This window comes from Alosa pseudoharengus, unplaced genomic scaffold (genome assembly GCF_046254945.1).
Source record: "Alosa pseudoharengus isolate Yale_2024_CS ecotype anadromous, Long Island Sound unplaced genomic scaffold, YU_APseudo_1.1 YU_APseudo_1.1_scf_23, whole genome shotgun sequence".
Classification (NCBI taxonomy): domain Eukaryota; kingdom Metazoa; phylum Chordata; class Actinopteri; order Clupeiformes; family Clupeidae; genus Alosa; species Alosa pseudoharengus.
The window spans coordinates 26,886,270-26,898,769 of record NW_027468685.1 but is presented as its reverse complement, the minus strand read 5'-3'; the positions used below and the strand labels follow the sequence as shown (position 1 = coordinate 26,898,769).

Sequence of the window (12,500 nt, the reverse complement as noted above, 5' to 3'; positions counted from 1 at the left end):
TAGCGCTGTGGAGGCGGTGACGGCACATCCATCCATCGATTGGCCTTAATGGGAGTGAAAGGGGCCTGATTGACCACCATTGATCCCCCCCACGCCCGGCATGGGTCAGCACGCCGGCGTCAGATGCTCCCGTTCAGCTGTCTGTGTCTGGGGAACGGGAGACTCTGTCCTCTCCTCCATCTTGCTCCCTCGTTTTTTCTTTCTTTCTGTTACTCTTTTGTCTTCTTTTCATGTCTCCCTCCATTTTTTCTTTCTTTTCTTTATGTTTGTTTCTCTCTGTCCTCATCTTGACTTGAATATTTTTCTTTCTTTTCTTCTCTGTATCTCTGGCAACTATTTCCCGTCCCGTCCTCCTTCACTTTATCTGTCCGTCTTTCCTTCTTTCTCTCTTCTCTATTCTCTCCCTCTATCTGGCTAATATTCCCCCTCTCTGTCCTCTTCACTTAATCTTTCTGCCTTTCCCCCCCTCTCTCTCTTTCTCTCTCTTCCCCCCTCTCTCTCTTCCCTTCTCTCTCGCTCTGTTCAATCAACTCTGTGAGTGTTAGGGCCGCCAGTCCTCCACTGTGAAATCCCATTTAGGGATATTAGCTCCTGTCTCCAAGGAGGGCCCTGATTACCGCCGGCCGTTGCAGCTGAAGGTTAGGTCACGCCATGAATGTGTCACTGGAGACGGCCAATATAATGGGACCTAATCGCTCGGAACCACTCTCTACTTTAGGAGACGCAAGGTGGACTCAGGAAGGAGTGAGTGGTGAGATGCTGGCTAATGACAGAGGAGAGTGAGAGAGTGTGTGTGAGTGTGTGTGTGTGTGAGTGTGTGTGAGTGAGTGAGTGTGTGTATGAGTGAGTGAGTGTGTGGGTGGGGTGGGGTGGTTGGGGGGGGGGGGTCGTGTTTCGAGAGACACTTGGCTGAACTTATAGGGTTTTATTTTTTTTATTTAACCAATTAAAAATCTACTAAACCTGTTCATGTGTTTTTTGTAAAATATGTAAAAATGGCCGGGCTGATAAAACGAAAGAAGTTGGAGAGTAATATAACAGGACACAAGGACATTGAATCCAGGCAAGGAATGCTATGAAATAAATGGTCCAATATGTAGTGAAATTCCATATATAGGAGGGGCTTTATGAAAGAGGACAGATGAAAGTCATGATGCTGGCAGTTTTGTTTTTTCCATATTTTTTATTGAAAGCTTCATCAGAGAAAAAAACAACAACATAATAATAAAACCAAAGTTGATCCTATTGTCCACAGATGTACAGAAACGTCTCACCACCGATCACCAAATGTGTGACACAAGTAACGCCCGGCCTTGTCCTCCACCGCACAGAAAACACATGTCAACAACCAACCCCAACAGAAAACTACAATCAGAAACGACAACAAAAACAACAATAAAATAATCATAAACAAAACAAGCGTTAACAAAATCGATGAAAACCAAGCATTGCTAATTAAAAATACTCTGTTGTGAATCTGTCCCAATAAATATGTTCTTTTCTTGTCATCTAATCTCATGGCTAGTGTATTCTAGGTCCTGTGTTTAGCTCCAACTTTTATTGAGTGGAAGTGACTCTTTTTCTCTCACTTAAAATATTTTGCTTGGTTTACAAGTCTTTAATGTGTGTGTCGCGGTGTGTGTGTGTGTGTAGTGTGTGTTTGCATGTGTGTGGTAGTGTGTCCCTAATACCTGCAGGGGAGAGGGTGAGACTTGTGAGTCCTTTGAAAGGAAGTGTGTCAAATTGATATGCAACATCAAAAGAAGAAGCGATGCATTGATTAGCCTGTGGAATCCACCTCTCCATGCTGTTTGAGGTCCTATTTCATGCACGCTTGTATATCCATGCCATTCATGGAGAATGAAATCAAAAACCAAGGAACAGGCTGGTCTCAAAAACCCCTCCAAAACTATCGGACTGGTCATTCACATTCAGTTCTTGGTCAACAACCCCCTATCACAAGGCTATCACCTGCATCAACACTGAAAGACAAACATAGCTGGCCTATCACACGCATCAACAATGATGGGCAGACAGCGTCAGCCTATCATATGCATTGGCACTGAAGGGCAGACAGAGTTGGCCTATCACACACATCAACATTGAAGGGCAGACATCGCCGGCCTATCATACGCATTGACACTGAAGAGCAGACGTCGGTGGCCTATCATATGCATCGACACTGAAGGGCAGACATCGCCGGCCTTTCATACGGATCGACACTGAAGGGCAGACATCGCCGGCCTATCATACGCATCGACACTGAAGGGCAGACATCGCCGGCCTATCATACGCATCGACACTGAAGGGCAGACATCGCCGGCCGATCATACGGATCGGGCACTGAGGTGTCGACACAGCTGCCCTACGCGTTCGCCCAGAGCTGCAGACGGCACGCATCACCCCAGAGGTGCGGCCGGCCTCCAGAGGGGGTACGGGGGCGTGAGATGTGGTGGAGCTGCGAGAGCGTGAACCCTGAGCGGCCACAGATGGCGACGCTGAGCTGTGAAGGGCACCGCATGCAGAGAGAGAGAGAAAGAGAGAGAGAGAGAGAGAGAGAGAGAGAGAGAGAGAGAGAGAGAGAGAGAGAGAGAGACAGAGAAAGAGAGAGGGAGATGAGGTGGGAGGCAAGGGCACAGTACTCAGCACCTGGCCAATCCTGCAGAGATGCAGTCAACCTAAAATCTAGAGACAGAATAGAGAGAGACAAATGACAAGGAGGGAAGGAAGGAGGGAGAGAGAGAGATAGAGAGAGAGAAAGAAAGAAAGATGTGAGAGTGTGTAAACACACTTTCTTTTGAGCTGTGACAGTGACTGATGTCTGGAATGTTACTTCAAGGCCAGGGGCGAGGTATTGCAGGAAAAACTTGTCAGGGATATAGCAGCAGCACTAAGTGGGCTTGGCGTGTGTGTGTGTGTGTGTGTGTGTGAGCAAGGGTAGGTGTGAGTGCAGATGTATATGCAAGCTGTGTTATGGTGACAGGATTCAGAGGGCTAATTTAAATCTAGTATGCGAGTGTTTGATGACTGCGTGTCAAAAAACGTGTTAAAAAGCATATGTGCTTGTGCATCCGGAGAAAATCTTTGCAAATTGTGCGTGTGCAGTTCTGTGAGCATGGGTGAATGTGTGTATGTGTGTGTGTGTGTGTGTGTGTGTGTGTGCGTGCATGCATTAGCATTCATGGCAACAGAGGTCACCTCATTAGTCAACGTCGTTTTCAAACAGAGTACGAAAGAGGCCAGCTGGTCACAGCCAGACATCTTTCTGCCTCTCTGTCTCTCTCTTTCTGCCTCTCTCACTCTCTTTCTCTCTCTATCTCTCTTTCTTTCTCTTCCTCTCTCCCCTCCACCTCACCTCTCCTCACACTGCTTCCCACCTGTGCTCCTGCCTGCCAACAGTGGCTACAGCTCCACTCATGACTGTGCTGATCTATGGGGGAGAGAGTGCGAGCAGCACCCAAAAGTCTGAAGAAAGACCCTTTTTATCATCCTCTACCCTCGGCCAAAACTTTCAGCTGCACTCCATCATAAAGCTCCTGTCTGCTAAAGCATGTTATATGCTATATGGCTCCTTTTGAACTGCCCCTCCTGTATATTTTAGACTCTGTGGGTGCACAGCAAGTCATAAACAACATTTTGTTCACATTCTGACCATGTGTATGTGTGTGTTTGCGTGTTTGAGTGTGGGCGTTATGGGGACCTAAATGCTCTATAGGGTCGAAGGCTTTCCTTCACTGCTGTGAAATGGCAGATAATGAACAAATGTTTGTCATGACCATGAAAGCAAAAGTTCCGAGAGAGAAATACCTAAATCCAACATTTGAGGCCATTTTCCTAAGCCCCCGCGATCCCACCGAGTGATTTGGACCATGTGTCCGGTCCAGTGCGTTTGATCTCAGGGACAATTTCTCTTTGTTATTTCCACCGTGTCATTACTCTTTGGGTAAATGAATAGTCTCCGGGGTAATGCTCTGGGACACGGCCCACTAACCGAAACCAAATGCGGGACCCTGCGGTTCCCCGTTCCCCCCTGATTTTTGGGGCATGGGGCTCCAGAGAGGGCTTTGACTCGTGCCTCAGTGATGAAACAGGAGAGGAGAACGTGCAGAAAGTGTCCAACCCACCCCCCCCCCATTTCTGGGAGCTCCCCGTCTTTTTCTTCCCATGCTCTCTGTCTCTACTTGACCCTTATTATTAGACACTGTTATTGATTTCTCCTGCTATGTGAAGCTCAGAGACTACAAAAGAATGGAGATGAGGTGTGTGTGTGTGTGTTTGTGTGTGTGTGTGTGGGGGGGACTGTAGGTGGACAGTAAAGCTTCATCTCACAGGTTAGTCTCAGGAGCCATGCAGTAAGCACCATTTATTAGTCTAGCACAAGACACACTCGCCATCAAATCACTACACAACCCTTTCAAAACATCACCTAACGGTCTACATCTGGGATCAGCGAGAGATCGTTGAATAGCAGCTATGAATACCATATTTAACACCATTTCTCTCCAAAACATGTCAAGAGAAGAGAAAAAAAAATATTTGCAGAGAAAAACACACACATACACAGACACTCACAATATAATTTCTTGTGATCAACAAACTCTTTAAGTGACCAGTCAAACCAGATCAGACAAGATAAGTGAGGCTTTGAGTTGAGAAAATTACTGCATTGAGAAAAAAAATAGCACACAAACAGGTGAGAGTGAAAGAGTAGCGAAAGTCACAGACACTGTTCGCTGTAGGACGAAACTGAAGATGAGCTAAACCACTGTCACTTCATTTTCCGTCAGCTTTTTTCTTCTTTCTTTCTTTTGCTCAGTCAAACAGCTCCGGTGTCAGTCCCAAATATGGCTTTCTCTTAACTTCCTTTCAAAGACCGCATCAGAACAATCCCCCACCCAAACATGTTTGAAGTGAGTGATGCAGTCGACGGGCTTTGATTTCATATCTAAACATTACTCAAAACATACACTTCTTCTATCGTCTTTATGATAAATTTAGCTTAAACGTTGGATGACACACCACTACATTCCGTAAAAAATCTGGAGTTGTATGAAAACAGATCTTGTATGGCAGTTTAGGTTGACTGCCTTGACTGAACAGATGCTTAAATGTGCTTCAAACTGAGATACACCATGGCGACACATTTTCCCCGTTTCTTCAAAAATTGTGTCTTTGTCTTTCAACAGGATTCTGTAGAGCTGGTTGGTACGACATGTCTGTCACTCAAGGTAGATGCCTTGTACCAGCCTACCTCAAGCTGTTGAAACATCATGGCTTTCAGCTTGTATCAAAGCACTCGGTGACAGTCAAGTCAACGGGGCGAAGCGATCACGCCATTGCACACTGTAAAACATAAAAAGATGTTTTTCGACTCATCTCTGTAGGAGAGCTACTTTCTTGTGGTGCTTAAAATGGTTCTTCAGGGGGGGAACACATGGTTCCTGCTTGAACACAAATGTCTTTGACAATAGAACTGACTCTCATAAGACATACAGTAAGAGACTCCAGGAAAACAGGACAATTTTGTGAAATTTTGTGAAAGCCAGCAAACGCGAAACACAACTGCCACAACTGCAACTGTTTTTGCATGTGCACATTACAATGCAGCAAAAACGACAAGGTGTACTGTTGTTGAATGTCTGATAAAAAATATAACTATATGGGAGTTTGATGTGCAGGCAGGCTCGGAGATCAGATGTCAATCAAATGATCAGGAGAGGTTTGCATTGCTTGAATGCATGCAGTAGACACACAGAAGGTGAAGGCCCATGACAGCTTCCATCTTAGCACCTTAGAAGAGATTGTACATTTGTGGCATTCGATTTGATACACGCAACTTCTCATTTTGATGAGGTCTCGCCCCGTTTGAAGACTGTTCTGAAATGTGCTTTTTTCCCCCCTCTATCTCTCTCTCTCTCTCTCATGTGTATCAGAGATATTGGAATCATTTGGAAGCTTCGTAAAAGGCACTCAGAATTCACTCTGATTGTGTGGATGACACCAAAAAACACCTGGTGTCTAAGGGTCCGCCTCTCCTGTTTCAACGCGTACGCCGACCTTCCCACAAAGTGGCTGTGGGTGCACAGACTCCAGAAAGTACGCTTGTGTGAAATCAAACCAATCTGTCATAGAACGCAGCGTGCAAACAATGGGATGTGACACAAAATGGCTCCTAGGACAAGAGTTCAGACCCTGATGACTCAAAAACAGAGAGAAAGAGAGAGAGAGAGAGAGAGAGAGAGAGAGAGAGAGAGAGAGAGAGAGAGAGAGAGAGAGAGAGAGAGAGGGGTCAAACAGAGGCTAGGCGGCCTCGTTTTACACGGAGGCTAAAAGGGCATGGCGGTCATACTGCCATCCAAATGCGATTAAGGGACATTAAAACAAAAACACAAGGACCGAGAAGAGACTAATTTGGTCATGCCACTGCACAAAGGCAGACACTCTATGGGCTAGGCTGGCACAGGGAGAGTGCCCGTGAGCAAGTGTAGCACCCCAGACATGAGAGAATTTAATGAGCATTGCATGCCCAGTACCCAACCGACCCTTAAACTGAGACGATTCGCTGGAATGAAGTCATTTGCAAGCTTACACGGGCATGGTCTTTGTGTCTATGAATGTGTGTGTGTGTGTGTGTGTGTGTGTGTGTGTGTGTGTGTGAGTGTGTGTGTGTGTGTGCACCAGTGAAGTAAAGCTGTTTATGTGCTCAGTCTTGGAGAAACACTGAGAGTAGGCTGTGGTGGAGCTTGTGCCAGCAGACAGGCCTGCTTAAAAGAAGTGCTTGTTTGCTTGTCTGTGAATTCCCCTAGGCTTTTCCATTCCCCAGTTTCCAAGTCACATTGGCTCTTGCAGTTTGTTCCAACACAAGACCACATCCTACAGATTCATTTTACAATAGTATCTTGTTGGGCTGCTTGATATGCTCCCCACCCAATGTTTGTGATCAAGAACATATTGCTCAAGACTGCATGTTGAGACATACCACACTGATGGTCGTGGCTAGTCTTTAGGTTAACCTCAGTGTCTGGCCAAGATCTGGCCAAGATCAGTGTCTGGGTTGAAAAAAAGCAGACAACTGTGTCTCTGAAATTATTTTTGTTTAAAGAATGAATGAGAGAATGACATAAGAACCCCCCCCCCCAACAACAACAACAACAACAACAAAAAAAACGTTATAGGTCTCTCAGTCAATACTAAGAAAAGACATGGGCCCGATATTCATCCATTAGTGATGCCTTGTAATTATGATGAAATAACGAGTGCCTCTCCTCTAGTGGACCACTGTGCCTGGTTACCTGTTTCTCTGTTTCTAATATCTAATGTGGGATGATCAGTGGGCTATTTTGACTAAAACCATCTGTATCTGCATCTGTTCAGATCCTATTTACTCTCTGTGGTGCATACAATAACATTGGAGGGTAGCTTCGACCATTTAGAATGAAGAAACAGGAAAAGAGAAAGACAGAGGTAAAACGGAGAAAGAAAGAACAAACTGGGCCGGCCATCAAGGTCAAATCAGAAACAACAATGACAACAGCTACAACAACAATCAATATCAACAATCAACATCAACACCGTCATCAACAGGGAAAAAAATCAAATATTTGGAAAAAAAGAAAAAAAAAACACCAAAAAATTCCTCTATTTCAGAGTGTCTCTTCATCTTTGGTATAAAAATGGCCATCCCTCTGGCTGCATGTTATCCACAACTAGGAAAGACTACAGAAATTGTCAACAATTTCCTCTATTGCTTTTTGCACTGATTGGTTTTAGACCATAAGCTCCTACTGAATCTACGAAGTTTTATCATTGCAAGTATTATTTTTTTTCTTCTGGGTTTTTTAATGTCGTGTTTTATTTTTTTCTTATTCCTTTTTTTATTTTTTTTCGCAGTGGGACAAGCAAAGCGGGCTAAAAACATCTTAAAGCTCATAAAAAAGGTCAAAGGTTGCAGATAAAAAGCACTAAAGTCGTCAACAGCAATTTATTTTTTTGCCATGTAAAATTATAACCATGGTAATAAAAAAAACAGGTTCAGCATTTGCAAGAAACTGCATTTACTAAAACGCAGTACATGTGTTTTTTTTCTTTAACATCTGTGTGAAAAAATCTTGAAGCTTTGTCTCCCTCTATTCTTCTTCCACAGCATTTTGTATCTTCTCTTCAAAATTCGGATTCCTCTTACACAACATTTCCCCCAAAACATTTTTGTTTTCTTCAAATGAAGAAATGAAAAGCTCATGTCTATGAAATCTGTACAGCTTATTTGATAGGTTTATCTCTCTAGCTAGACATTTTTTAGCACCTTGTACCATCAAATGATTCAAGGAACCGATTAAACCACTCTTCTGTTTTCAAACGAGACACAGGACACAGGACGGGACACCGTCTCTCTGACGTCCTCAAAATTAAGGCAATAAAGATTCAGAAGAAAACACAACATTATTGAGGATCTCTATAAAACTAAAATTTGAACAGGAGGAAATAAAAAATAAAGGAAGAGTGAAAAAGAAACCGTAGCTTAATATCTGAGGAAGACAATCTGTAGCTCTCAAACTCCCTTCCTCTACTCCAAAAAAATAAACCTCATTTCCCCTACCTGTGCACTCACCTTTGTTTTTTTATATTTTTATATATATTTTTGTAATTTTATACTTTTTTTCTCTTTGAGGAATTTCTTGGAGAAAGAATTCAAGCCTCAACTCATCCCAGCTGGCATGTTACCAAATATGATACCTTATCAACCGTTGCCACGGCGCCAAGCGGAGCTTCCAACCTCCCTCCGTCTCTGTGCTCAGACCAGGTAGGACGTGATAAAAGTATCTCTTTTACATTTTTTTTCCTAGTTTTTTTTTTTTTGTTTAATTTTTTTGTTTTTTTTTCTTTTTTTTGGGGGGTGCCTGGGCGATCTGGAAGCAATCTGTCAGTTCCTCTCTCTTCATTCTCAGTGCGGCCACATCTCCCACTGACTCAAGGCAATGCTGTCACAGGTACATTCTCCCTGTCCCGTTGCTATCTGAGGGCCAGTGAAAGAAAAAAAGATGGAGACAGAGATGGAGAGATGGGGAGAGTGAGAGAGAGATGGAGAAATAGAGGGAGAGAGACACAGAAAGAGTTTATTTATATGGTATTTACTGGTATGTTTTTGCTTGACAAGATGATTCCAAAGTAGATTGAACTGCTTGTTATGCTTTGGCAGTGCACATGTAGATGCACCATGGCAACACATAATAGCATACAATACGATTATACAATACTACTATAATAATGTAGTAGTATACAATACGATTATACAATACTACTATAATAATGTAATAGTATACAATAGATTATACAATACTACTATAATAATGTAATAGTATACAATACGATTATACAATACTACTATAATAATGTAATAGTATACAATACGATTATACAATACTACTATAATAATGTAATAGTATACAATAGATTATACAATACTACTATAATAATGTAATAGTATACAATACGATTATACAATACTACTATAATAATGTAATAGTATACAATACGATTATACAATAGTACTATAATAATGTAATAGTATACAATACGATTATACAATAGTACTATAATAATGTAGTAGTTGAACAAATAGACAAAGAGACAAATACACACACTGAGCTAAGTCGTTCGTCTTGTACTTGCTTTGATATTTATATGGGAGAAAGAGTAAGAGATCGCTCTTACATGAGAATACAAAAGATAATATCAAGATAGTTTACATAGATAGATCACTGTCAAAAGAATAAAAAGTAAAAAAGTAATTGTTATGACATGAGACTGATTGGAGGAGGTAATATGGTAACATTGCTCCGGGGACTGTGGTCCATGTAATATGATTGACATATGTGAGTTGCTTTGGTTAAAATGGTCTGCTAAATGAATACATGTAGATGTAAATGTAAATGCTATTAGGTGAGCTCACTTGGACTGGTAGGAGTAGGTGGGGATGTGTTCGCCTGCCGTCTCCACCTGGAGCTGCTGCTGCTGCCCTCCAACCTCCTGTGACGAGGGCGCAACCGTCTGGGGAGATCCATCCGTCACCACGCCCTACCACACACACACACACACACATGGGTCAGTCAAGACAGAAACTCACACACTCCTTAAGGACCTCAACTCAGTTTCTTATCAATGTGGATGATCACGCCTGGATATGGTTCTGATAGGGGCAAGAACCGCTGTGGAACCATTCCAGTGTCAGCTAGTCTCTGAGGAAGACTTAGGAAGTGACTCTCTGAGGGGGAGATTAGCTTAAGCTGGAAGAGACGTAAGCAGCCATGTGGTGACGTCAGGTAGATCGGAGGAAAAGCCAGAACAGGGCCAGATTCGAGCCAGATCAGGAACCAGAACCACACCAAATGTAAATCCAAATTTAAAAAGACCCATATCCATATCCGATTCAGACCAGATCCAAATAAAGGCAAAAAGCCCAACAAATATACTTTACATTCCCACCACCCTAGTTCACCCACTCCCCACCCCCGGGGGTACACCAAGTCCATGGTTTAGTGACAAACTGAAGTGAACTCAGAGGAAGTGAGCATTATGTCTTTGTTTTGCTAGGATGATGAAGCCATGAGACTCTTCTGTTATGAGGACTTACTTCATTTGATGTTCATTCAGGTTTGTCACTGCGTAGGCGCCCTGGTGAACTGCACCTGCATCTGCCCCTCCACCTCCAGCTCATCTACCCCTCCATCTTCACCTCCACCTCCAGCTCATCTACCCCTCCACCTGCCCCTCCACCTCCAGCTCATCTACTCCTTCACCTCCAACTCCACCTGCCCCTCCACCTCCACCTGCCCCTCCACCTCCATCTGCCCCTCCACCTCCAGCTGCCCCTCAATCTCCACCTCCAGCTGCTTGGTCTGAGAGCAGAACAGCATGACAAACAGAGATGCCCACAACCCTTCATCAGGGAAACAGCGCCCATGATGAGGTCTGTGTTCTGTAGGAAATTAGTACTGTGTGTGTGTGTGTGTGTGTGTGTGTGTGTGTGTGTGTGTGTGTGTGTGAGAGAGAGAGAACTAGATTGCCTCTTGGGTGTATGAGTGTGTAAGTGAGATTGCCTCTTGGGTGTGTGTGCGTATGTGTGTGTATGTGTGTGTGTGTGTGTGTGTGTGTGTGTGTGTGTGTGTGTGACAGACTCATTGGCTGGGGCTAGACAGGAGGTGTGCTGACACTTTTATGAGGGTGGGAGAGAGACGCGTGTGTTGGGTGGTGTAGCGCCGTGGCGGGCAGTGCCGTGTAGCAGCACCGGCCAGCAGACTGATGGGACTGTCAGGGGCGACGGCCGCCCGCTAAGCAGGAGCCTGGGGCTGAAGCATGGGAGGAGGAGAGAGAGAGAGAGAGAGAGAGAGAGAGAGGGAGAGAGAGAGAGAGAGAGACAGATGAGTAAAAGAGAGGGAGAGAGATGGCATGGTTGACAAAGATTTAGAGTCTATAAGACAGCAATAAAGAGAGGATGAATGAACGAGGGAAAGGAGAGAAAGAGAGAGGAAAAAGAGAGTGATGGAATGGTAGCCAGAAAGAGCGAGAGAGCATAGAACAGGGGGATAAAGGGAGGAGGAATGATAGAGAAAAGTGAGGAAAGGAGAGAGAAATACTAGATAATGGTGGCCAAAGAGAGAGATGGAATAGAAGCCAGATAGAAAGTCCAGAACAGAGAGAGGGAGCCAGGAAAAGGATAGCAGATGGAAAACAGACAGACAAGCATCTGAGAGAGAGAGAGAGAGAGAGAGAGAGATCCCATCTACTCTAGATGGGACAAACACCCAATAGAAGCCCTGCATGCTGAATTCTGTAGAAATTTGTTACATATCCAAAGAAAAGTACCCACAAATGCTAGCAGGGCAGAATTAGGCCGATTTCCACTATTGATTAATATCCAAAAACGATCACTAAAATTCTGGATTCATCTAAAATTAAGCCCTCAAAATTCACTACATTTTAAAGCACTTAAATCCCAAGAGCTCAGCCCTAAGCCCAGTCCCCTATGTCAGTTGGTCTCAGATTTAACTAACCCAATAACCCCTAACCCACAAATTGTCCAGACCAGCACTGCTTCCCAACCACCAATTAGAATCAACCAAATTAACAAGAACAACAAGAATTCTTATTTGGAACACTGGAAGAAAGAAACAAAATTACAACACAAACTAGAATGTTACATTGGCATACGAAAAGACTATCAATTGGCAGAGTATCTCCACACTGTCAGAGATACGAAGCAGAGACAGATCCTCACCAAGTACAGGCTGAGTGACCACAGTCTAGCCATAGAGAAATGCAGGCACAAGAAGTCATGGCTGCCCAAAGAGCAAAGGACATGTGGTCACTGTATGACAGGGGAGGTAGAGTCAGAGGTGCACTTTCTGCTACACTGTGACAAATATCGGTCCCAAAGAGACAAATGTTTCACCATTTTGAACAACATCATTCCCAACTTCACAAAACTGGAGGAACAGAAAAAA

General features: G+C 43.8%; 1 protein-coding gene across 1 annotated transcript in view; it reads right to left on the bottom strand.

The window, feature by feature from the left end:
• Positions 1-7,128: 7,128 nt before the first annotated feature.
• The window catches only part of LOC143140981 (RNA-binding motif, single-stranded-interacting protein 3-like), a gene marked incomplete at its 5' end in the record, with an annotated part of 217,228 nt that continues 211,856 nt past the window's right edge, over positions 7,129-12,500 (bottom strand). Inside the window, 2 exon segments of the mRNA XM_076302175.1 lie at positions 7,129-9,013; positions 9,950-10,074. Of these exon segments, the coding sequence (XP_076158290.1) occupies positions 9,010-9,013; positions 9,950-10,074 (129 nt within the window).